Source organism: Mustela erminea, chromosome 1, assembly GCF_009829155.1.
Source record: "Mustela erminea isolate mMusErm1 chromosome 1, mMusErm1.Pri, whole genome shotgun sequence".
NCBI classification, from domain to species: domain Eukaryota; kingdom Metazoa; phylum Chordata; class Mammalia; order Carnivora; family Mustelidae; genus Mustela; species Mustela erminea.
The window spans coordinates 114,122,462-114,149,072 of record NC_045614.1 but is presented as its reverse complement, the minus strand read 5'-3'; the positions used below and the strand labels follow the sequence as shown (position 1 = coordinate 114,149,072).

General features: G+C 45.9%; 1 protein-coding gene across 4 annotated transcripts in view; it reads right to left on the bottom strand.

The window, feature by feature from the left end:
• Positions 1-2,334: 2,334 nt before the first annotated feature.
• Positions 2,335-26,611, bottom strand: part of ABCC5 (ATP binding cassette subfamily C member 5) — an 86,107-nt gene continuing 61,830 nt past the window's right edge. For all 4 annotated transcript variants that reach the window (XM_032339260.1, XM_032339270.1, XM_032339276.1 and 1 more), the window contains 8 exons: positions 24,566-24,752; positions 23,153-23,242; positions 20,732-20,921; positions 17,832-17,991; positions 8,616-8,694; positions 7,290-7,403; positions 6,552-6,716; positions 2,335-3,789 (listed from right to left, as the gene is read on the bottom strand). In XM_032339260.1, the coding sequence (XP_032195151.1) occupies positions 3,688-3,789; positions 6,552-6,716; positions 7,290-7,403; positions 8,616-8,694; positions 17,832-17,991; positions 20,732-20,921; positions 23,153-23,242; positions 24,566-24,752 (1,087 nt within the window). In that variant the 3' untranslated portion in view covers positions 2,335-3,687. The remainder of the gene's footprint in view (positions 3,790-6,551; positions 6,717-7,289; positions 7,404-8,615; positions 8,695-17,831; positions 17,992-20,731; positions 20,922-23,152; positions 23,243-24,565; positions 24,753-26,611) is intronic.

The window sequence follows — 26,611 nt, the reverse complement described above, 5'->3', positions numbered from 1 at the left end:
ACCAAGGGAGGGCTTAAAGACTCAGACACCATATCCAGGGGACCGGGCGAAGGCCAGTGCTAGAGGACATGGCACTATTGGCATGTTTCATTACTCACTGTGCCTTCTTTCACTCTTGCAAGTATCCCAGGTTGACTGCCCCCCATAAACACTGTACAGCTGCTGACTCTGGTCTCTAGGCTTTGTAGAAGGGGAAATGATGATGTGACATCTGACAGTTTGCAGTGAACTTGGCGTCTAGAATTCTGCTGAGTGTTCAGTGGGTTTCCCACAGAGAGCTGCTTTCTTTCAACCTCAGCTTTTAGGGGGTGGGTGGGGCAGCACTATTCAAAACTCAGCTGAGTAGCGTGATACTTACTAAGCACCTACTATACCTGAAACATAGTATTTAAGCCAGGAATATGACTAGGTATACAATGATTTAATGCCTTTATGAAGTTTATATTCATGGGCAGAAATACAAGAAAATAATCAGTTATAATATGCAAAGAAAAAGGAAATAAAAAGAAGAAAATTTAAAAATAATAAAAACAAGTAAGCAAAGGGTTGTAGGAACCTAGAGGAATCTGAAGAGAAAGGCTTGTAGAGGAGATACTAGTTGACCTGAGTTTAAAAAAAATAAGTTTTATATATTTATTTACTTACTTACTTAAAGTGCACTCTATGCCCAATGTGGGGCTTGAACTCATGATCCCAAGGTCGAGTTTCATGCTCTACTGACTGAGCCAGTCAGGTACTCCAAAACACGGCTTTTTTAAACGAGGATTGGGGTTCCTGGGTGGTACCGTCGATTAGGCATCTGACTCTTCATTTCAGTCCAGGTCATGATCTCAGGGTTCTGAGATCCATCTCTGTCTCGGGCTCTGCTTGGTGATTGCTTGAGATTCCCCCCTCCTTCTCCCTCTGCCCCTCCCCTGCTCTCAAACAGAGAGGACCAATGGATTCCAGGCTAATATTCAAGACTTAGAAGGTTTTACAGTGGCCTGTTTTTAGGAACACGGAGTAGAAATGGAGGGTTGGAACCAAATAATGGACACTCTGAATGCTAAGCTAAAGAACATGGGCTGTTATAGACAACTGTCCCCCGAAGATTTTTGGCGGAAAGCCTTTGACCAGCTTGTACTTTAGGTCAGCATTTTGACAGGAGCATGTACAACGGTCTGGAGAAGGACCATAAGGGCAGGGTTATGAGCTGTAGCTACAATATGAGCAAAAGAAGGGAGGTGGGCCTTGATGAGGGCAGAGAGAGAAGGCGGTGGTGGTGATGTGTAGGACTTGGAGTGATGGAATTTATCTGGAAGGGGCAGGAGAGCTGAACTAATGCCAGGGTTCTAGTCTGGAAGACTACGGAGGCCATGGGACTGCTCACTCAGATAGGGGGCACTGGCTCGGCTTTCGAGAGGCTGTCCGAGGCACTTAGAAGATGCCGGTGGAGGCGCGCGGCACTAAGGAGACAGGCCAGGCCTGTGCCTGTAGGAGTGAAAGATCCACGGGGGAGAGTAAAAGCCAGGGGCAGAAGGCTTCCGTTTAAGGAGCAAAGCAGGGTGAGAAAGGTGAGGGAGACCAAGAGATAGGACCCTGCTGCCTTCTCGGAAGGTAAATCCAGGGAATCAAAAAAATGGGCTGTTTACCTTAGTGCTTAGTCCAACAGAACAGCCTGAAATGATGGGAATGTTCCATTCCTGCTCCCTCCAGGACCGTGGCCACAGGTCACACGCACCCACCAACCACTTGTCACGTGACAAGGACAAACTGCATTTTAACTTCAGAGTTAGCCCCCTGAACTTTTAAGACAGTAGTTTGCAAAAATGGGTAGATGTAAGATGTAAATGGCAGATGGTTGGCAGAAGTAACACAAATAGTTTAAAAGCTTTCTTGGCTGCATTCGACACAGTCTCTTGAGAAACTGTAGAATGAGTGCCTTTGGAATGGTACTTAATTCTCAATGAGTTCATCTGAATGAACTGGTTGAAAGGGCAATTGCATTGTTTGAATTGCTGAGAATTCTCAACAAACTGCTCATCTGAATTCTATTTCACCACAAGGGCCCACCTCCTTCCAGCCGTTCACCCTTCCCAACCCCGCCTCTTAGCCGCAGCACAGGAGCTCCATCTGGAGACTGAGCCCAGGGAACACAGGCTTAAGGCACTAAAGCCCACTGTGAGGATTCCAGCCACACTGGGCCCACACCCGGCGGGTTCTGCAACCAGCTCTGTCACTGGACTTTCCAGCAGGTAACCCCATCATTGCATATCCAGAGCCCAGGCTCTTGTACCTCAAACCATTTACAGACATCTTGCTCCCTTCCCAGAAAACAGTTTTATACACCAAGAGTTTTACAAAATCCAAAATAATTTTATTCACTTTTTCAGATTTTTGCTTCCACGAGGTGTTCAGCAAACATGCTAAGGCGACAGAATGTCTAGTTGGTCACGACATGCAACGCTGACCAATCGGTTGATGACAGCAGCGACCACACCCACCTGAGCTACTGGTCCCACAGCACGAAGGGGGTTTGCGGGAACACGCGGAACCACACAGCGATCAGCAACCTGAGGTAGGTCTCTTTACAGTACAAAAAACTTCTACACCAGTGTGAGACACTGATTAGCAAGAGCTGCTTAAAGTCGCAGACTTTGGAGAGAGACAGACTGTGTGACGACTGCAGTGAGAGAGAACAGACCCACAAACTCCTGAACCCTGTCACTGAACTGTGGAGGCGTGGGACCAGGCAAATGACAAAGTACCACTGACGAAAGCAGCAGCCGGCCCGGGGCTTTGGAGCCAGCAGGTGTGGGAGCTGGAGAGCTCTGTGCAGTGGCCAGCATTTGGGAACCTGAGGCAGTGGGACACTCTGTGAACAGACTTGATTCTGGTTAAGAAACAACAGCAAAAAGAGGAAGGCAGGAAAGAGACTCCCCCTGTCCAAGGAATGTTCTGTGATTCTCATTCCTGACGGAGGGAGTGAAAAGGGGGCTGGGGCTCTGCCCCACTGCTCTCCTGACTGAAACAGTGAATGACAACAGGACAGAAAGCAGGAGCCCTGAGAATTCACGGTGCTCTGTGTGGCCTCCGGCAGCCCTGTCCACCGCCCCTCCCCACCGGGTGTGGCTGTGAGGAGGCGCAAGGGGACCACCGGAGGGCCCACTATCGCCACACCTCTTCCTTCTGGACGCCCAGAGAACCCGGCACCGTGAAACCACCAGCTGAAGAACAGAATGCTACCCTTCCTACAATCTAATAGCAAAATCAGGTCTCTAGTACAGCAAACTGTACAAAAATGATAGAAAGGAATTTGCACTGTTATCAGGACAGTGCTTATTTTAATATAAAATAAACAGCTTACATTTTCACTGTAAATATAGGCTATGTACAGAATTATATATAGATATAGCTACACGTATAAAGCTTCATTATAGGCCTCTGATACATTTATAATAACGGTTCCCTGAACCCTTTAGAGTGCAATTAAGAACAAAAACTAAATTTTGTTTACATGAATATGGAATAAATACAATAATCAAAATAGGACTCTCCCTAAAATTGAAACACACAAGCCAATCCTGAACTGCTGTGCGAAAGATAAAACTGGGAAAGGCAAGGTTTCGGCAGGAGGACGCGATGAGGGGCCCGCCCAAGGCAGGGAATGGCAATGCTCCAAGGAAAAGAGACGGCGGCAGGGAGGAGTTAGCCCTTGACAGCAACCTTGTTCTCCACAGCGGCAAACATGGCATAGAACCGGGAGCTGTCATTGGACAGAAGGACTGATGGGGTGTCGAACTCCACCACCTGCAAAGGAAGGAGACACATCACTTGGGGTCACGCAAGAACCACAGCCAAGAAGGAGGTAAACCCCAAAGCCCCCTGGGGACAGAATCACAGTGACAATTCCATGAAGTTCTGCCATGCCTCAGTGGGTTCCACTTTTGGTTTTTTCTTTCTGCTAACCACAATATGAAGGACAGGTTAGGGACCTCCCTCACCTCACATAAATCTCAGGGAGAAAAAAAATTGCAGTGCAAGTCAAGGACATAGTAGGCAATGTCATCTTGTACAAACTGATCCTAACCTATAGACGGACAGCTCAGAATATCCAGCTGGCAGAATAAAAAAAGGAAGTAAGAGATCTAGTCAGTCACTTATCCACTCCTTTGATGGACTTCTGTGCAGCCACAAAAATCCTATTGCAGCAAAAAATGGAACAATATGTTGCTATAGCCTGGCTTCCATAAAAGAGGCAGAAAATGTCACCTACTCACTTTCCCAGCCTTTCTTGCTACAGGGCCAAGGCCTGGGGCACAGCCTTGACCGAGGAGAAGTCTCTGGGCACTTCTAGGAAAGGCTGCTCTGCCCGGTAGATACAGGCAGAGGGCAAAGTTCGCTTCCCCAGGCCTGGCTACCTGAGGCTATGACAGCGGTGCTACGTAGACAGCCTCGCCCTGGAGGGGGAGGGGAGGTAGGTACTGGCTGGAGGCTGACGCAGACCCTGACCGTGCTGACCTGCTGAAGAACCAACCATTTGGCCTCCTGCCGTGGGCTGACGGTCTCTTGCTGTCCAAGCCTCTTCCGTTCGGCTACTGTGTGTCTGCCGCAGAGCACATCCTATCCACTAGAGTCTGTGCTTAGAGATGCATGAAACAGGCTGGCAGGGGCAAACGGATGTCCCCGGTGAGGGAAAGGACTCATCTTATTTTTGCCTTTACGCTTTTTTCATGTTTTTCGGGCTGTCCTCCGATGATAAGGAAATTTTACTTCACAAGAAACAAAAATGAAGGGACGGATAGAGTTCCTCACAGAGAGCCAATCAATCCCCGTTCCAAAACTCTAAGCCACTTACAGAAACAGAGTGGTCTAGATGTGTGTCTTTAAGAAAGAATTTCCCGGACAGTGTTCTTGGCCCCCACCGCTTTATACATTCTACTTAATACCTACGTACAGAGTAGTAGCTGCCTGTACCGAGTGTGAACTAGAATTTCAGTAAACATTTAGGATAATGCAAAGATAGTAGCAACACCTGCCAATGTTCACATAATTTCAAGATGAGGAGAAAAACCGTGAACTCCTATGTTTTCTCAAACTCAGCTCTGAGGCCCAGACTCCATCTGTTGTAGTAACTGTTTTCCTCAGGACTTCTCCACAGACAGAGGGACGAGGCGGTTGGGCTGTGTAAAGCACTGGCTTTGGTGTCACCGGCCTAGCTCAGTTCCTGCTCTCTCCCTTCCTGTGGACTAGAGATAGGTTTAGTTCCCTGAGCCCATGTTCTCTTCTGGAAGGCAGGGCTGACACATCTGCATCTTTGTTGTGTGGCGGTGATGACTATGCATTGGGAGGCTGTACGTACAGCCCTTAGCGCAGTGCCGGACGCAGTAAGCATTCAATGGAAGTGTCTATTATAGGGGCCTTATTATTAATCACACAAGACAAATCACACACTGCAAATGGCTTGTTGTTTCTGCCAAACACTAATTTCCTGCCATCCCAGGCGCACACAAAGGAGCTACCTGTCCAACATAAATTTACTTAACATCATAAGTGACATACTTAACATCTACCATGTGCAAAGAATGTCGCATGGGGCCCTGCCAGGGACCCAGAGACAAATAAGGCATGACCCCTGCCCTTACAGAGTTTACAGTCTAATAGGGGAGAGAGGGCATTAGCCAGTGACCCTCAAAGGAGGCAGAGGAGCTACACGAGAGGTACACAAAGTTTCAGGTGGCAGAGAGTGTCAGGCTGTGGGAACTGTGCCTTTCAGAGGGACAGGCAGGCTGCAAGCAGACAGATATGGGGATGTAGCAGAGGGAACAAGAGGAAAAGGCACTGGAGGTACATGGGACTGAGTGAGGAAAGACAAGGAGGGAAGCCAGTTTAGGGGATGCAAGTTTTTTGTTTGTTTGTTTGTTTGTTTGTTTGACAGAGACGATAAGAGAGGGCGAGCAAGCAGGGGGAGTGGGAGAGCGAGAAGCAGGCTTCCCGCCCAGCAGGGAGCCCAATGCGGGGTTTGATCCCAGGACCCTGGGATCATGACCTGAGCCAAAGGCAGACGCTTAACGACTGAGCCACCCAGGTGCCCCAATGCAAGACTCTTTACAGCCACCGACACCTTCAAGAAGTGAGTGGCAAAGGAAGGCGGCCGGGCTGGACCAGACTGTGGGAAAGCTTGGAACAGCAGTATAAGAAGTCTGGCACCACCACATGATTGCGAAAAGCCAACTCAAGGTGGCTGGACTCAGTACACCTTGGGCAATTCCTGTGTATGTGAGTTCATTAGTAAGCACACGGGCTCTCTGACCTAGGTCAAAGTCTCATTTTTACAGGCAAGCAAAAAGCAGGTCCCAAAGCAAAGTAAGAACCAGTTAAGAGTGCCCCTACTTGATCTCTGGCTCGGGAGGACTGTATCCCTCCCAGTGGCAGCCAGATTAGAGTTACTAAGGCTGCTTATCTGAAAGCTAACAAGCGCAAGAAGGTGCCAATCAGCCCAATCCTGCCAGGGGCCAGTTTCCCCCAGACAAGGCCACATGCCACATTATGGTCCCTCAGGGGCTCAGTACCTGTCCCTGGGCCAGCACCATAATCCTATCAGAGCCGAGGACTGTATGTAGGCGATGGGCAATGGTCAGCATGGTGCAGTCAGCAAACGCTTCTCGGATGGTCTCTTGGATTAGTAAGTCTGTCTCCGTGTCCATGGCGGCTGTGGCTTCATCAAGAATCAGAATCTGCCACAAAAGAGAGGAGAAAGAGAGATCCAACCAATTCCCTAAGCATTCTTCTCAATCTGCATTTCACTAAAATGTATTTCATTATTTAAGTTTTACACCATACTCTGTTTTTCCTCAGTAGGTACAGGCCTATGTAAAAGGACCATCTTGCTTAGAACAGATACAACTTCAAACCCATGTGTCTGCCTTCCTTTCCACACACAAAAGGATAAGCATGTAACACTGATCTAATAAAACGCTTGCCCCCACTTGCTCTGTGACCCTGAGCATGAACAGAAATCTTTCTGGATCTTCCTTTTCCAGTTACAAAATAAGGGGACTGGATTTGATGGCCTGGAGATCTGTAGGTCTATGGTTTCCAATAGTACTACGACCACTCACTGGCCAGAAACAAAAGTCACCCTTGGAATTGAAAGGCCTGGGGAAGTCTGAAAGCTCAAAAACTCCTGTATACCCAGATGGTGTCAAGGTGAATTTAGAAACATCTCTGGGGCCAGGAAAGCCTTTGGATCTCATGGCACGGGGAAAGGCTGTTCTTCCCCTTGCCTGCCAGTCCACAGACCGCCGTACCTTACAGTGACGGAGCAAGGCTCTGGCTATGCACAGGAGCTGCCGTTCCCCCACCGAGAAGTTATCTCCATTCTCCATCACTTCGGATTCAAGTTTCAGAGGTAGCTGAGCAATCTAGGGAGAAAGGAAGTAGAGATGTGAAGAGTCAAAAAAAGGTAAATTTAGGGAGGAAAAAAACTGAACTAAATTTTGTCCAAAGTCCAGTGGCAAAAATAAACTATTCTGAAACAGATGCAACAATGATTAGCCAAGAACCCGGCTCACCTAGAAAGAAGGTACAGGGGTGATGATCACGTGTATTAAGACCCTCATTTTCCAGGACAGTCCCTGTTTCAAGTATACTATTCTGTTAGCCTTATACTGTTCAAAGTTCTTAAAATTCCAGTATTTTCAAATCCCCAAATCCTGTCAGATTGTGGCCCTAATCTTTGGTTCTGAAAATATGGCCATACCCCTAGGAAATGGGGAAAGTGAGATCACTCTTTCTGATTTCCAAGGCTCTAAGTTTATGGCTGTCAAACCTGCCTTTATAGTAAGCTTTAAGCCTATCCTTCCAATGAAATGGTTGGAGGAAGCCCGGTATTATAGTGATAAAGGCAGAACTGACCTAGCTGAATCAGGGCAGGGGATCTCAAGCTTAAGTCAGCTCAGGGGCATGAGAGATCCTACCCCCGCCCCCCCCCGGCGGGAAGTATCATGGCCTTGGGAGGATGCGTGCTGAGTTACCCTAAGAGGTCAGTGACCTCATATACATGCTGCATGCTTTCTGCAGACATGATACATACCTAGATGCTGCAAAAGCATGTTATACCGTTATGATGAATAAAACAGAAATGAATGTAAAAGCATTATATTATTCTGAGTGTTTGTCATTAATACCTTGGTTAATCAATGGGCAGCAAAAGCACAATATGACCACGGTTGAGAGATACCAACTTTTAAGCCCTTTCTGAAATGCCTGGGAAGCCTTATCTAAAGTGATCCCACACAGACAGCCTGGAAATAAAGGGCCAGACCAGGCTGGACAGAGGCAGCCAGGGCAGGCTGGGGAGTGACCTCGGCACTGTTATGGTTCCAACCTTTAAATACCAGTGAAGCGGTCCCTTGGGGCTTTACTTACACATTTTTTTTTTTTAAAGGTTTATTTATTTATTTGACAGACAGAAATCACAAGGAGGCAGAGAGGCAGGCAGAGAGAGAGGAGGAAGCAGGCTCCCCACTGAGCAGAGAGCCCGATGCGGGGCTCGATCCCAGGACCCTGGGATCACGACCCGAGCCGAAGGCAGAGGCTTTAACCCACTGAGCCACCCAGGCGCCCCTACTTACACATTCTTTCATGTGTGTCCTTTCTAGGGCATCCCAGATCTGGTCTTCAGTGTACTGGTTGAAGGGATCCAAATTTGACCTAGAGAGAAGCACGGGAGGAATTTCCCAGTGATTCACCATGTAGGTGACCATACTGCAAAGGCGGTCTGTGGTAGAAATTTAAACGCACATGGGAAATGGAGGGACGGAACTCCTCAAGGTCACAGACAACTGGCTCCCTAACCAGCCTTAGGCAGCAGTGACAAATACTCCTGCCTCCCTGTCCCGGTATCTGAGAACAGGCTGGGCCGCTCCGTCATCTTTATAAAACTTTATTTCTTTTAACATGTACTACTTTCATTATGTAAATATTGCAGATCAGTTACAGAAAAATTAACAAATACAGATACTGAAACATAAAACCCAAACCAATGTTTTCATCACCTCTAATCAGACCCTCGGCAGCAAACACTGTTAGCATTGTGGCATATACAGGTTGAAATACACCTGTGTGTACAATTTTAGAAAAAAAGCCTCTTTCTTCCTGAGGCACTAGGGTGAGAGCCTGTCAGAGCAGGCACTCAAGGGTGGCTGGCGGACCAGGAGGAGCAGCCAGTCCAGCGGAGGAGAAAGGAGGGCCTGAAGAGCAACTTAGGGGAAAGCATTTACTGGTGCAGAAAACCAGTTGGGGTACCATTCTTGCTCACTGTACCCACAGTAGCTATCTCGAGAACATCGAGGATGGTACTGAAAGAACAGGACTCGACATTTCTGGAAACGTGAAGATGGGGGAAACAGCTCTTTGTCATGGAGGAAGAAGGTGGAGAAATGGTGGAGGAACGGGTAACTAGTGGAAACTGGGAGGTGACATTCCTTTTGGGGCATCTTGTCTCTGTCTAAACATGACATTTACAGGGATAGTGACCTGAAAGGTATTAGGTATAATCTGCTTTGCTCATGAACTTGGTCTGCACGTATGGGAAACAGGAAAGTCTTCAGGAGAACTTGAGCTCCACGTCTCATTTGTTTCTGTGTCTGGGGTTACTAACTCCAGGCATGTAAATGCAAGCAGGACGTTATCCCAGAACTCCACCGAGCCCCGGTGGGCACCTGCCCCGCTCATCCCTTTGGGCCCCCTCTGGACTCTCCCAGGAGACTCTAACTGGCTCTGCTCTCTTGTGCCTCTTGCCCTTTGCACATGGAATATGTGTACCTCTCCTCACCCTTTGGATTGACTCTGGCAAAAGCAAGGGCTCTGGGGCCAGACTTGCTGATTCCTACACAGCTCCTATCTACGGCGACCGTGTGGCCCCGACAACGTTAGCCTAACTTCTCTATGCCTCCGTGCCCTCACATGTGAGACAAGGATCCAAAAGCACCTCCTCCAAAGGTCGGGATGGCTGCATTTCACGTGTAGAAAGAATTCAGAGTGGCCCCCGCTGCATGGTTAGCATTGTGCACGTGGGAGCTATGATTACGATGATGTCGTTATTGGCATGCTGTTACTCCTTGGCCAGAATTCCTTCTTGTCCTTCAGGTCACAAATTAGATGCAGAAAGCATCTCCTGACTCTTCAAGCCTGACTTAGGTGTCCTCATGCCCACACTCTTTATGGCACTTGTCACTGTCCGTTTGTCTCTGCCCCCATTGCTTCAGGGTCCTTGTCTGGATCTTCTTTGCTGTTGAATCCCATGTACACTGTCTAATATTTGTTGTCAGAATAAAAGAACATAGACCCTTACTTGACTTCCTGCTAAGAGGCTTAAATGACAATTTAAACATTTTCTGTCTCAACAGAGGCAAAGAACAGTGTTGGTGGAGGGAGTACGTGCCTCTGTCGATCCAAGCAGACTAGGCTCAAATCCCCATTCTGGTTCTACTCGTCTGCATGACCTTGGATAAACCATTCCTCAGTCTCCTCCTCTATAAAATGGGGATATAGTGACATGACTCATTAGGCTGCTGTAGACATTAGAGACAGTACCTACAGCAAACATTCACACAGTGGCAGCTGTTAAATGGACAAGGTATATACAGACACATTAGCCGCCTGGTCCAGTGCTTGGTGGTTTTCTGATTTATATTCAGTGCACTTTCCAAGTAGACACAATAATCCCAGGATCCTGAATACCAGGCTCAAAAAGAGTTCGTGTTCTTTTTGTTTGTTTGTTTTTGTTTTTTTTTTTGTCAGAGAGAGTGAGCACAGGCAGACAGAGTGGCAGGCAGAGGCAGAGGGAGAAGCAGGCTTCCTGCTGAGCAAGGAGCCCGACGTGGGACCCGATCCCAGGACACCAGGATCATGACCCGAGCCGAAGGCAGCCGCCTAACCAACTGAGCCACCCAGGCATCCCTCAAAAAGAGTTCTGATAAAGTCCTGTCCGTGCAAAGTCTAGATGGGGAAAACTGATCTTCTATTGGCATACCATCTAATATCTGGTATCTCCATAGATGTATCTCTTAATCAAGAAGGTGGGCCAATTTGCTGATAATCTAAACTATGAAATGGCAGACCATGGGCTAAGTTTAAGGAGAACAGCACCTGTTTCTAATCACACTGGAAGTCCCTGACCCTTCCTGCCTCTCTAACACTCCAGAGTCCGCACAAAAATCTGGGTTGTCAAGATCAGCATTTACTGTTCTGTTTTTGTTTATAAGATTTTACTTACTTATTGAGAGAGAGAGCAAGTGACAGAGAGAGAAAGCATGAGTGGGAGGGTCAGAGAGAGAGGGAGAAGCAGACTCCCTGCTGAGCAGGGAGCCCAGCGCAGAGCTCTATCCCAGGACCCTGGGATCATAACCTGAGCCAACGGCAGATGCTTAACCGACTGAGCTACCCATGCACCCCTGCCCAGTCCAGTTCTTCATTTTGCCATCCTCCTAACACAGAACTCCCGGTTCTTTGACCCAGTTCCCGGGTCACTGCAGGTGTAATTTGTTAAAATGAGGTCATTCTGGAGTAGTGGAGTAGAGTGGGTCCTTTCTCCATTATGACTGGTGTCCTTATAAGAGAGGGTCACGAGAAGGCAGAGACATAAAGGGAGAGGACCATGGGACAATGGAGGCAGAGATTGGACAGATGCGCCTATAAGCCAAGGAGCACTGAAGATCACTGGCAGGCCACCAGCAGGCGGAAGAGGCAAGGGAAGCATTCTCCCCTCCACGTCTCAGAGGAGCACGACCCTGCTGACACCTGGATTGCCCGCATCTAGCCTCCGGAACTGTGAGAGAAGAAGTTCCTGTTGTTTTAAGCCATCTAGTTTGCGCCTCTGCTGTGACTTCCCTAGGACCGAATACAGCCAGGAAGCCCACCACAATCCTCTTCTCAGACACAGCAGCACGGAGGTGTGGAGCCTGCTCACTGGGAAGCCCACCCATAAGGTCCTCTGCGGGAAGACTCAGCAGACACGGGGGCAGGCCTGACATTCAGCGCTCCTAGGCCCATCCCACCAGAGGAAGGAGCCTCGAAAAACCAGGCTATGGGTTCCAGATATATAAGAAATATTTACACACACCAGGAGGTGGTATACATACACATTAAGGCACACCAGACCGATCTCAACAGGGAGCTCAGTCAGGAACAGAAGAAAACACACGCTCATTAGAGAAGCCAGATGGCCCTGAGTCTGATCCACAAACAGAAGTGAAAGCAAAGCTATGCATTCACAACATCAGAAGTTTTGGCTGGGTGGATGGAGAGAGAAAGAAGTCATCTGAACAGGAAGGCACGTATTTTTAGTGGTCAGAACTCCTGGGGTCCTAATGTCACCAGAAGTGCATTTTCATCTTTGGTCCTTCCTATTTTCTTTTTAGCAGTATTCTCAGCTTGCCTCTTGGCTGTGGCTAAAAGAGGGCGAGAATCTCTCCGGGAGCATGAGAGGATACAGGAGTGACTCCCTGACCAGTGGGAAGACACTACTGCACCACACCGTCCCACCAACCAGATGGGAGCGTCCTGAGCAGCTCGGGGCCTCCGCAGGGCACCCAGGACCCACAGACTTCCTGCTAAGGGGAGCTAAAGGAGAACTCAAAGTAGTTATTCAGAAATACGGACTGGTTTTGGCCTTTAGTTGTTAAGTGTAAAATGAGGTAGAAAAAGGCTAGAGGTGGGAAAAGGGACACGGCGGGGAGGAGAGTAAATGAGAGGGACTCAAGAAAGCAGCAGAGAGTGTGTGACTTTTTTTTTTTTTTTTTTAAGAGAAGGGAGGACTATGCGAATCTAGAAGCAGATGAGGAGATTTTGAAGATGCAGGAAAAAGAAAAGTAACAAACGTCAAGGTCCCCGGGGCGCCTGGGTGGCTCAGTCATTAGGTGTCTGCTTTTGGCTCAGGTCATGGTCCCACGCCATTTTTTTATTAAAAAAAAAAAAAGTAAAATAAAAGTCAAGGCCCCCAGGGAAGCAGGCTTCGCTCTGGTTGTTGGAAAGACGGAGTACCTTCCAAGGTTGTGGTGGAGAGTGGGTACGGTGAGAACTCCAGGAGGTGACGGAGGACACGCTCTCATGAAAGCACCCACAGCCAGGGTTCAAATGCCTATCTCTGGGCAAAGTATCTCACCTCTCAGGGTTTTGCTTTCTTCCTCTATAAAATCGGCACAATAACAGTACCTCCTTCTTGGGAGGTACAATTAAAATGATTACAACAACATCTGCCAGATACTAAGTTCTCAATAAGCTCAACGACTTCCGTTATTGTTGCTCTTTAGAACAATGCTGTCTGGCACAGATTGACCTTTCCCCTTTTTTTTTGTTTTTAAAGATTTTATTTTATTTATTTGACAGAGAGACAGCAAGAGAGGGAACACAAGCAGGGGGAGTGGGAGAGGGAGAAGCAGACTTCCCACTGAGCAGGGAGCAGGTCTTGATCCCAGGGCCCTGGGACCATAACCTGAGCCAGAGGCAGATGTTTAATGACTGAGACACCTCGGCACCCCTTCCCTTGTTTTTTAAAGATAATTTTTTTAAGAGTCAATTTAGGCTCATAGCAGAACGAGAGGAAGATAAAGATTTCCCATCTGCCTTGGCCAGAATGGCTTAGCAAATGTTGGATAAAACCTAGTGTTCTTGATTAGTTATTCTAGACTTCACATTACTTTCTGATATTGAGACTAAAAAGCTTTTGGGAAATTCCAAGTTCCACAGAAATAAAGACTATATATTAAAAAAAAAAAAAAGGAGGAAGGAAAAGAGAGAGAGAGAAAGAAAGAGGAAGAATGAGGAAAGGGGGCCTCCTTCAACAAGAGAGTAATTCAGAGACAACGGTGAGACCTAGAGATTCTAAGAAATAAGCTGCTTCAAAGTTAGAACAGCTTCCATTCCCTCTAGAGGGCTAACTGCTTCTGTCTGAAGGGGTCTGGACCCAGAATGAACCAAAGTAGAATGGGTCAGTTGTGCTCAGTAATTTTTGCTGTGATTTTGACCTGGGAACAGAAATATTCCTCAAAAGTTAAAAAAAAAAAAAAAAGTAATGGGCAGATGGAAAGGGACTGAGGGCGTGTGACTAGGAAGAAATGAGAACACTGCTTCTTGTAATGAATGGCCACCAAGCAGAGATGCTCCGGGTGATGAGAAGATGCCCGGTCTCTATAAGCAGACCGAGACTCACGGACAGAGTGACAGCTGAGAACGACTAGTCTTACTGAGAGGCAGATTAACCACCAGCCAAGGTGAGACTTAAACTGTCCCCAAGGATGGAATGACTCCAGCAGGGGCTGGTTTGGGCAGAGGAGAGGAATCTCAGAAAGCACAGGGTCCTCTGGGGAAGGGAAAGGAAGGTACTGCCAAGGCCATGAAAGAGGAAGGTCAGCGAAAATGTTTAGGTAAACCACACCGGCCAAACTATGGAAAGAGGCCAGATGTCCACCAACGGATGAACAGATAACGAAGACGTGGTATATATCTACAACGGAGTATTATGCAACCATCAAAAAATGAAATCTTGCCATTTGCAACAATGTGGATGGAACTAGATAGCGAAAGTAAGTTAATCAGAGAAAGACAATTATCATATGATCTCACTGCTATGTGGAATTTAAGAAACAAAGCAGAGGATCATAGGGGAGGAGAGGAAGAAGTGAAATGGAACAAAACCAGAGACGGAGATAAACCTTAAGAGACTCTTAATCTCAGGAAACAAACCGAGGCTTGCTGGAATGGAGTGGGGTGGGATGGGGTGGCTGGGTGATGGATACAAGGGAGTGTATGTATTGTGGTGAACGCTGTGAATTGTGTAAGACTGATGAATGACAGACCTGTACCCCTGAAACAAATAATACATTATATGCTAATTAAAAAAAATAAAAATATATAAATTAAAAAGAATGTTTAGGATCAGGATAAGAACAAACCTGTTGTCTTAGAGGGCAAAAGGGCAAAAGGCACAAGAAAGAGACTAGCTGGATAAGGGAGGGCTGGATGATGCTACTGAAATGAACTGAGAGTCCAGCTGGTCTAGGGAACAGTATGGCCCCAAATGATCTGGTCTGTGATTCAGATTATATTTGTATGATAACAAATCAGATATTTTAATCTCATTACCTTAAGTTTTATTTGATTTTGGTTTTACCTTGCTTTCACTCTGAGAGATCCTTATGTTTTTTTCTTTTTAAAGATTTATTTATTTGAGAGAGAGAGAATAAGTGGGAGGGGCAGCAGAGGGAGAGAGAATCCCAAGCAGACTCTGCGCTGAGCTCAGAGCCTGATGCAGGACTCGATCCCATGACCTTGAGATCACAACCTGAGCAGAAACCAAGAGTCAGAGGCTCAGCTGACTGACACAGTCGCCTTGAGAGTTCCTTATGTTTTAACTGCATGTTGGTATCTCAAGGAGGTGGGTCCACCCTTACTGCTGGCTAATGGCAATAAAAACAGTTTCCATGTTCAGGGTCTCCGAGAGACCACTGAGAAATAGCCTATACTGCCCTTGCCTTGTGAAACTGTTTATAGCCTTTCTAATTTTCTAAGAAAAGCAAAAGAGCACCAAAAGCTGAATGTTCTTTGGGATTTTTATGAGACCTGAGAGAATAAAGGGAAAAAGACGGTAGGTCTGGGATTTAATTTGTCCTCAGGCTCTACTCCTGACTTAAAAAGACAAAATTACAGCTGGCAGAACATAAAACTGGTATGATTTCCTAAATTTGTACAGTTGACTGCCCAAATAGCACTCTGAGCTCAGTAACTAAAAACCCTGGGCAGCAGCATACCAACTGTAAGCTTGTCCATCAAGCAGCGTCATGTCTCTAGAGCTGGTAACAAATGGCTCCGACTCCCAGGGAAGCTGCACTTCCCTGACTTTCTAAGAACAGCGGTTGCACACACCAGCAGGTCAGTTCTTAACCGTCAATTCTCGTATACATGCTGCCCAAACAAGCACTTAACCATTCACTCTAGAAACCCCTGATTCACAGCCCCAAACGAAGAGCTGTGAAATTTACAAACGAAAAGTAAGGCTTCTTGGTGGCAATGTATTTAAGAGAGTCAAGTTCAATACATTACTTTTCTTAATTCTTTTCCAAATGATAACGAAAAAATGGTTCTTTTGTCCTGAGCCAGAAATTATAAGGCCAGTTAAATTCTCAAAGACATTCTTGTGGCATCTAGAAATGGGAATTTACAGGAGAGAAGAGCAGATTTGGCAACACCCCTTGACTTCTTAATTTTAGACCTGAGTCTTCAATAAATTCTAATTCTCTTCTGACATCTGTTTGACCTTGTTATCTCAGGACCCAAAGAGAATGACTGAGCATCACCAACAGATCCAATTTATGCTGCTCAAATTCATTAGTGTTTAGAGAAAATGCCAAAATAATATACCCAAGTGTGTGGACCCTACAATTGGGTTGGTGAGAATTCACTCTGTCTACCAAACCTCCTTGAATCATGAGTTCAGGTGCTATTTCCAAAGAAAGGGAGGGGACCTAATTTTAAAGATAAGTCCATGGTTACTTGAAATTAAGTTGGTACCAATTTTTCTGAAGACTGCTAAAAATTAAAGAAACTTAATTTAATTAAAAAAAAATAGAAGTCCAATCTAGGTCAGCTATATAGTTAAAGGTATTTTTAGCTCAAAAGATAAGCAACTTGAATAGACATGTACAGGAATTATAGAAACCCACTGTTTCAAGGAGGCAAAAGCTTAAAACTAAGGGTGAGGGTAGGATAAGGTATAGGGAAAGTCAATGGGATTAAATATATGTCTTTTAACAGGTCAAGAGAAAGAATCTTAGGAGCGCCTGGGTGGCTCAGCTGTTAAGCCTCTGTCTTCAGCTCAGGTCGTGATCCCAGAGTCCTGGGATCAAGCCCCAGTGGGGAGTCTGCTTCTCCCTCTCCCTCAGCTCTTCCCCCTGGCTCATGCACTTTCTTTCTCGAATAAATAAACTAAATCTTAAAAAAACAAGATGGGATCAGGAGGGAGACAAACCATAAGAGACTCTTAATCTCACAAAACAAACTGAGGGTTGCTGGGGGACAAAGGGGTGTATGTGGAGAGGGTGGTTAGGTTATGGACATTGGGGAGGGTATGTGTTATGGTGAGTGCTGTGAAATGTGTAAGCCTGACAATTCACAGGCCTGTACCCCTGGGGCAAATAATACATTATATGTTAATAAAAATAATAAATAAAAAAAAGGAGGAATTTTATCTTAGGCATCCTGGCAGATTTCAGAGAGAAAGAGAGAGAGAGAGAGAGAGAGGCATCATTCCAGAGTCAGAATCAAAGGTGGGGCAAGATACTGTAACACGGAAACCCATGAGCGGTAACAATGCCTGAAAACCGCCATGAGAACTGTAAGTTGGAGCACATGTAGGACAGATGACAATACGGAGTGGGAAGGAATACAAAGGGTGGTGGGATGAGGCTGAGGAGCTGCTACTGTTCACTGTCACCACGTGCCAGGGTTGGTGACTGCATAATTTGTGGAACTTCTTCATTCTCCACAATGACATCCCTTAGTAGTGTCCCCATTTTACAGATGAAGGAGTGAGCTTAGGTTCGGTCAGATAACTTGTCTGAAGTCACAGAGCAGAGATCTGGGCCCAGATCTCTCTGACTTCTTCACCACATGTGGCAGGGCCCTCAGCCCCCGTTTTGTGGAGCTGCCCCTTCCTTCTGCAGGGAGAAGTACACGGTGGTGGGAAGAGTCCTAGACTAGAGGTCCCTTGATCTCAGTCCTACACGGACGCTCTCCTGTGCCCACCTGGCTTCAAAATGCAGCGCGGAGCCCACGGGTGCTCGGGTCCTCACCTGACAGTGCCACTGAACAGGACTGGCTCTTGAGGAATAATGGACAGCTTGCTTCGGAGGTCAGCAAGGCCAATATCACTGATTCTCACGCCATCGATCTTGATGCAGCCTCCAGATAACTCCACCAGACGGAAGAGGGCCATCCCCAGAGAGGATTTCCCTGAGGAGTCAAAAGACATGCAGAAAAGTAGCTCAATGAGCAAATTTAGTGAAAAAAGAAATTGGTTTCAAACCTCCACCACCACCCGGAGCAAAAGCATCCATTTTTCTAGTTCTATTCAATTATTATTTCATCTGATTAACTAGGATGATGCAGAAAGTGATAGCTAGAAACAGAAAAAAAAATGCACTGTATATACAAATATATACATTTAAATCACACAGCTTCGGCCTGAGGAGTCTGAGGTGCTACCACACTTTCACGAGAGTAAATTAGAACAACGCCTGCTTTTCATCCTGCAAGTGGGTACACAGGCTTTCACACATCTCAGGCAAAGTGAGGAGAAAAGAGTTCTTAGAGCCAGCAGCTAGGAGCAAACGGGAGGATAAGATGTTTTCTCTCTCTCCTGTCCCCTTACCATAGGTGAGAGAGAAGCAAAACAAGACCTCCTACCATTCTTGCATAAGCACACATGGAAGGAGTAAATATGTGTTGTAGTTGACTCTGTCATAAGAACTGTGATAGGAAAGTGGGTCTGAGGGGCATGTGGGTGGTCCAGTTGGTTGAGTGTCTGCCTTCAGCTTGGGTCCTGATCCTGGGGTCCTGGGATGGAGCCCTGCTTTGGGCTCCCTGCTTGGCAGGGAGTCTGCTTCTCCCTCTGCCCCTCCCCCCATGCTCATCCTTTCTCTAATAAATAAAATCTTAAAAAAAAAAAAAAAAAGGAATCATGATACTGTAAAAAAAAAAAAAAAAATCAAGTTGTTCCACTTTAACAAAAGATGCTAACCGGGCTGGAAGATTTAATAGTTCTCTGAATCTGGACTACCTTCGCACTGATGGATACGCTAGTAAGAGAGGCCATGAAGTCCTTGTAGTGATGTCCTTGACTACGGCCACGGCAGGGTAAGGGTCTAAGAGCCTCTGAAAAAGCTTTTAGGGTTAGAGTTTAGACTTTGTAAGTCAGGCTATTTAATTAACTACTCTATTTTTTCCTGCTTTTCTCCTGTAACTACTTATGGCTTTATAGACTCCCCTCCCTTTTTAAAAGATTTTATTTATTTATTTGAGAGAGAGAGAACATGAGAGGGGGAAGGAGCAACAGGACAAGCAGACTCCGCACTGGGCATGGACATGGGGCTCAATCTCATGACCCTGAGACCATGACATGAGCCAAAACCGAGTCAGATGCTCAACAGACTGGGTCACCCAGGTGACCCTGGTTTAACGAAGTCTTAATGAATAGCTCAGTCTGTCTTACCTGTGTTAAGGGGAATCACAGGAGAGGGACATCAGTCAGAGCTTTCAGGAGAGCAGGGTACCCCTGGGAGCCAATGTAGTAGAGGGAATTTGAGGGAGAAAGCAAAGAAAGAGCTTTGGGAACAGCCACCTTCCTGGACTAAAAATTCTCTTGCAGTGTAAAAACCCTACAGATATTTTATTGTTCTGACATGAAATAATTCCTTCAAACAGGAAGCAGGAAATGGCTTTTTCTTCTCTTCTTAGCAGGTTCTTTAAAGTAAACTGGCCAGAAAAGATACAAGAGGTTTGGTTTTATTTTTAATGGTAAGAAACAATGCTAGAAGAGTTTTGATAAGGAAGCAATGAGCCCCAAAAGCTGATGAGAAGTGAACCAGAGAGACTTCTTATACCAGGTGAAGTGGTCAGTAAATGAAAACAAGCCTCAGTCTTTGAAATGTTATTCGGGAAGGAAAGAGGGAAGGAAATCAATTACTCAAATCCTGACCCTAGAAATCTAAAGAGCATAGAAGTAATAGGATTCTTAAGTGCGAAGTAGAACGCCTAAAATGAGAGCCAATTCTCTACTTCTTTGCAACTGATGTCAGATCAAGAAAATAATTTCTGTCTTCAAAGAACACAGGTTCCTTTTCAGAGCTACAGTAGTGTCCGATAAATACAAGGCAACACTGGCATTATGTCACAGACGACTTACATCTTTCGTGTGTTTTGACCTCACAGAAATAAGGATATTCACTGCAGTACTACTTGTAATAGTGAAAACCTGACAACCTCAGTGCCATACAACTGGAGATTGGTTAAATAAAAATTGTGGTACCTCATAAAATGGAATTTTATATCCTGCTGCATAGAATTCATGTCACAGGCTATTAATTGACATGGAAAAATATTTGGTAGATTTAAAAGCAGGCCATGAGACAGTGTGTGTAAAATGACCCCATTTTTGTAAACATATTTGTTGATAGAAAAAGTCTGACAAGGAGCACATCTGGCTCAGTTGTTTAGGTGGCTACTGTTGGCTGAGGTCATTATGTCAGGGTCTGGGAGGATCTCAGCAGGGAGTCTGCTTCTCCCTGTCCCACTGTCCCTCCCCATGCCTGTGCTGTCGCTCTCGTCCAAATAAATAAATAAAATCTTAAAAAAAAGAAAAGTCTGACAAGATACCCACCAAAAAATATTAACGGCAACTATCTCTGGGTAGTGGAGTTATGGGTGCTTTTCCCCTTTTGTACTTCCCTATATACTCCAATTATTCTGCATTGAGAATGTATACTTTTATGACCAGAAATAGCACTAAGTGTAACAAAGGCAGGGTTGAGAATACACTGAGAAAATTGGCTTCAGGGAGACCTTAGCCATCACTCATTAACATGCGGCTGATTTGAAGGCATGAGAGGGATATTCAATAAACAGTAAATCATGGGCCCCACGCTCAACTCTGATAGGTTCCAATATTTCTCCAGAGGCCTTGGCGCACTCTTACCTGATCCGGTCCGCCCCACGATGCCAATCTTCTCCTTGGGTTTAATCGTGAAGGATACCTTCTTCAGAACCAGAGGGAGATTTTCTTGGTACCTCATTTCTGCATTCTCAAAGCTCACCTCTCCTTCCTGGGGCCAGTCAGGGGAGGGAGCCTTGTTCTTAATCCTCGCAGGTGCTTCCAAAGAGAGAGTCTGGGGAGACAGAAGTGGCTGGGTCAGACTGACCAGATTCTGTAGGAGCTGCAAGGCTTTCAAAGAGAAGTAAAACCCAGACAGCCACAGCAGCCACACAGAAGCAGCCACTACCCTCTTTCCTTCCCACGGAAGATGCCCTTGGCAGTAAATGCTTATCACCACTAAACCACACAGAGTGCAATGGCGACTAACTACACTTTGCAGTTTACAGTGGCAGCTAAGCAGCATCTTGGGGAGGGCAGTGGCCTTCCAACTGTCTTCTGTCTTATGGAATTTCTCCACAAAACTATGGTCTTGGAGGCCAAGGGTGTGGCATGAGGCCTTCCACAGCTCCTCAAACAGACCACTTTTTATTGGAATTCTTTCAGAATACTCTACTTGAGACAAGATTCCACCATTTGAAAGCCAATGGCCTAAACCCAAAGGAAGGAAACTACTAATTACTGAACATTTCATCAGATCCTGGCATTCTGACATGTCAGTCACCCCAGGAGACATGGGCTCGAAGCCCAGTCTGCCACCAATCACTGTGTGTTCTGGACAGATCAATTCTTCACTCTAGGTCTTAGTTTCTCATCTGTAAGTCATGGGGACCAGATTAGAGAATCGTGGAAATCCATTTAGCTTTTAAAATGTTGTGTTCGATGTGACTGCTTGGGTAGTTTTTGTTACCAACAGTCCCATCTTGCAATGTTTGAAAATTCTCTGGCAACTAATCACGGGACCTTACAGCTTCCTAGGGCAGTGAAAGCCACTGGTGGTGGAGCTCTGGAAGGGGTGGGGGTATGGGGCAGGGCAGGAGGGTGGGTGGAGACTGACGTCATGAACTCCAAACTGGAAGGGCTTCATGTTGGCAGAGGCATACAGGTTGGGCACTGGCGGTGAGAGCCAGTCCTCAGAAATGTGACTGGTTTGTGCAGGGTCCCCTCTGCTACAGCTGACCATCACCCTGACCTCTTTAGCAAGAGACTCTCACCAATAGCAATATTAAATCAAACACTACATACCCACAGATACACCCACATACTGTCCACACACATGGGCACTGGGCAAAAAAGCCAATGGATAATAAATAAAATAAAATAAAAATAAAATAAAAGGAACAGCTATTAGCAGATATCTATCTGCCATGGATAGCTATGTGTCATTCTTTCTGAGACTAAGAAAAATTCGTAAGTTTAAGCAATGTCTTACAATTAATGAGGATCATTGTCAAAACAGTTCAGGGAAGCATGTCTGCTGGAAAATGCAGTTTAAATGATATGCTAGTTCTCAGCAGAAAGGGTAGTTTTTCAAAACGATGTTTCTAAGTCAATTATTTGGAAATTGGGATATATTCTTCTCACATAAACCATAATCTAAATGCTGATAAGTCTTTCGGCAGTTCACAAAATATGTAACTGCTCTGAACTGAGTTACCCTTAAGACCCTTAACTACTTGTGACTCTGCTTCTCTCTTCAGAAAACCACTTTCAGTGTCCCAGCTAGGACATGACCTGGCCGCAAGGTGCTGTCCTGAGGTGGCACGGAAGGGTTACCGAGGGAAGGTGGGAAAAGTCGGTTCATCTCAGTATCAATGAAATTAGCTGGTTTCTGAACCAGGAATGCAGTTCAGAATTGGCCATGGAGCTTCCAAAACGTCAGATGCCTGGGTCGACGGTATCAGATCAGATCAACGGTATCAGAATCTCCAGAGATGAGGCCCGCGTCTGTCTCTACCTAGAGTTCAGTGGGGGATACCGACAGCCATCCTTGGTTAAGGACAAGTGAACTAGGGGCCCTTGGGGGGCTCAGTCTGTTAAGCGTCTGCCATTGGCTTAAGTCATGATCCCGGGTTCTGGGGTGGAGTCCCGCACTGGGCTCCCCGCTCAGTGGGGAATCTGCTTCTCCCTCTGCCTCTCCTCCAGCTTATGTGCTCTCTGTCTCTCAAATGAATAAATAAAATCTTCAAAAAGAAAAAGAAGAACAAGTGAACTAGAATAAGATTTTAAAAACTACATGGTTTTATATGGCATAAAGAAAATGAACTACATTCTTAGACACAATTCATAAAAACATTTAGAAAGTCTTAAGATAATCTCTTCTCCATTGCACACAGGCTGAAGAGACTGCTGGTCCTTGCCTGTGAGAAAACAAGCATCCTCCTTGCACCTCCACCTGAGGCAGCAAAAGGGTAAAAGGACTCCACAAAGGATCAAGATCACAGTAAAAGGCTCTCGCATCCTGACCTTGATGTAGTGGTTGATCCTCTCCACTGAGGTGAAGCGGGCTTCTGTCTCGGATGCCAGTCTGACAGTGAACTGGAACAGCCCGGTTAACTGATAATGGAAAGCAAAATCCAGGAAGGAATTCATTATGAATACATGTCAGGCCAATGCTAGACAACCTCTTCCACCTAGGGGATTACAGCTCAATACCCCAAAGAGCCGGGCACCTGCAGCAGCTAGTTGAACAGACTGAGTCCTTCTCAAAATGTTTAACACAATGGCCATTATCCCCCAATCAACAGCAATTCTCAGTGAAGGCAGGTGGCATGTGGGACTGCTGGCACTGACCCCCCCTGCCTCCGAGGGCTTTCCATCCATCTTTACACTTCCAGCACACACATCTGCAGCCGAACAACTTCTGGGCTTCCTTCCGAGCAGCCCGCACCTGCTCGGGCAGCCACAACTAATGGAGAGATGTATTGCCCTGAGACCAACTAGTGAAATGTAGATTTCACTAGTAGGGCATCTCAGACTGAGGACCCTGAACCCCACTACAGAGAACACATATCCTTCCCCTTCCAGTGATCAAGTAATTCTATATAACTTGGACAGACATCTTTGGGAATCTGCAAAGATACATGAGCTCTTCTTGGTTTTCTTTGCCCACTTACTTGTTTTGGTCTTTCCAATATGGAAAAATGTCAGACATATACAGCAGTCGAAAGGACAGTATAACGAACTGCATGACCTTAATAACCTGTCAACTTAGAGACAATATTGTTTCGTCTATAGCACACCACCCCTCTGCATCATGAGAAAGCAGATCCTAGACATCCTATTCTTTCAACCTTAAATATTTTAGCTTGCATCCTTCTAACATATAACGACTCTTTAAAAACATAATACCATGATGACATCTTAAAAATTAGTAATAATTCCTTAACATCTTCAAATACTTAGTGCTCAAGTTCCCAACTGTTTTCTGAGCTATTTAAAGAAATACCCATAAACCATCCCTAGCAGCCAGGTCTACATATGTAACAGTTTTGGGAAAATCTGGGGCCTGAAAATAAAATGCATATAAGAAGCATAATGAGAACACAGTATTTCTAAGAAGACCAGGAAGAGGCCAGAGATGAGAGGGTGGTGAACACAGAAACCTGTAATTAAAAAACCATTTTCAAAATCGTGTTTATTTCTAAATAAATGGCACCTATTTCTTAAACGTGTGTAACCAACTTAAATCCCTTTGTTCCTATATACCACTCATACCTCTCTCCCATCTTCCCCGCCCCGGCCAAGTCGAGGCTGTCACTAAGAAGGCAGGTGGGCAGAAGCTCTAGGAGTCTCAAAGGCTAAGGCAGAACCCCCTACCATGCCTCTCCTAGGCCAGCACAGGACGCCAGTGAGCATAAGTTCCACCCCGAGACTGACCTGGACGGCATAGGAGATGGCAAGACCAGAGTAGGCGGGGGGAATCTGCCCGTGCATAAGAACGATCATCAGCCCGGTGGTGGTGATCAGGGCAATGCTGATCAGGTCCAGCCTCACAGCCAGCCACCGCATTGCACACGTGAACAGGAAGAAAGGACCTTGGTTGTTATCCAGGAGCTCCTGGTACCTGTGAGGGCGACAGAACACCTGACAGGGAAACAAAGTACCACAGCACCCTGTGAGCGGGTGACGTCACAGCTCTGGTGGGAATTACGGACGGAGGGACAACCTGTGAGTACTTCCTGTCTGTCATTAGGAGGAGGATACGGAAATCAAAGGATTACAGAGTATTCCAGGCTCCGCACACAGGAACGACTTGGGGTTTTCTAGTTTTACCCCTTCAAAGAAACATGTTCCAAGATGTTAGGGAAAAACATGTTAATGACAGAATAAATGCACAGGGAAAGGAGACCAAATAAGAGGCTGGCTAAGCTTTAGAAAAATGTCTTAGGTCAGGGGTTCCTTCCTCAAGGAGACAGGCTACACAGGCAAACTGCAGAAATGCCCTCAGACCTGGAAGATAAACTCGAAGACTGAAAATGGCGAAGTGGAAAACGTCTGCTGATGCACTGTTGTTGGGCAAAATGGTACTTGTTTCCAAGGCTGTGGAGCACAGAACCACAGCAAAAACCACAGCAAAAGAGACCTGGATAACCTCTGCCACTGAAGGAGGGAGACACGACTGTCACCAGGGGTCCTAGAGAGTGGATCAGACCCCATCCAAAGGTCTGCGTGTCACATACACATATAGTTAGAACCCCAGAGCAGGAAGTCCTGCCAGGCAAATGTATTTTGTTTAAAAACAGAAAACAAAAAAAACTCTCTTCCTCTTTATATAAGATATTTGGAGAAAATTTAGGAAATGCAGTAAAGAAAATATAGTATTCTCACCACTCAGGGTTAACAGTCTGCTATATCTTCTCCCAGCATTTTTTCCAATACACTTAAATATATGTGTGTATGTACATACACATGTATGGAGTCTATTTTACTGTTCTTCTCTTAAAGCGAGGATTATTTTTCTGAGTCGTTTAACCTGAACTTTTTAATTTAAATTTGATTATTAATATAAATGCATTAGTTTCAGAGGAAGAGTTCAGTGATTCATCAGTTACGTATAACATCCAGTGCTCATTACATCATATGCCTTCCTTAACGCCCATCACCCTGTTACCCCACCCAACTCCCCTCCAGCAACCCTCAGTTTGTCTCCTATGGTTGAGAGTCTTTCATGGTGGGGCTCCTTGGTGGCTCAGAGGGTTAAGTCTCTGCCTTCAGCTCAGGATGGTCTCAAGGTCCTGGGATGGAGCCCTGCATCGGGCTCTCTGCTCAGCTAGGAGCCTACTTCCCCCCGCCCCCCACCTGCCTCTCTGCCTACTTATGATCTCTCTGGGTGTGTTAAATAAAAATCTTAAAAAAAAAACCAGCTCTCATGGTTTGTCTCCCTCTCTGATTTCACCTTGTTTTATTTTTTCCTCTCTTCCCCTATATGCATCTGTCTTATTTCTTAAATTCCACATACAAGTGAAATATAATTGTCTTTCTCTGACTGACTTATTTCATTTAGCATAATACCCTCTAGTTCCATCCATGTCATTGCAAATGGCAAGATTTCTTTTCCTTTTTTGATGGCTGAGTAATATTCCATTGTATATATATACCACATCTTCTTGATCCATTCATCTCTCAATAGACATCTGGGCTCTTTCCATAGTTTGGCTATTGTGGACAGTGCTGCTATAAACATTGGGGTGCAGGTGCCCCTTCAGAATACTATATTTGTATCTTTGGGGTAAATACCCAGTAAAGAAATTGTTGAGTCATACGGTAACTCTATTTTCAACTTTTGAGGCCCTTTTCTGGGGGGAAGGGGAGATTAAGAGAGCAAGTTGGGGTTGGGGAGGAGGGACAAAGGGAGAGGGAGAGAGAATCCCAACCACGCTCTAGGCCCAGCCAGACGTGGGACTTGGTCTCAAGATTATGACC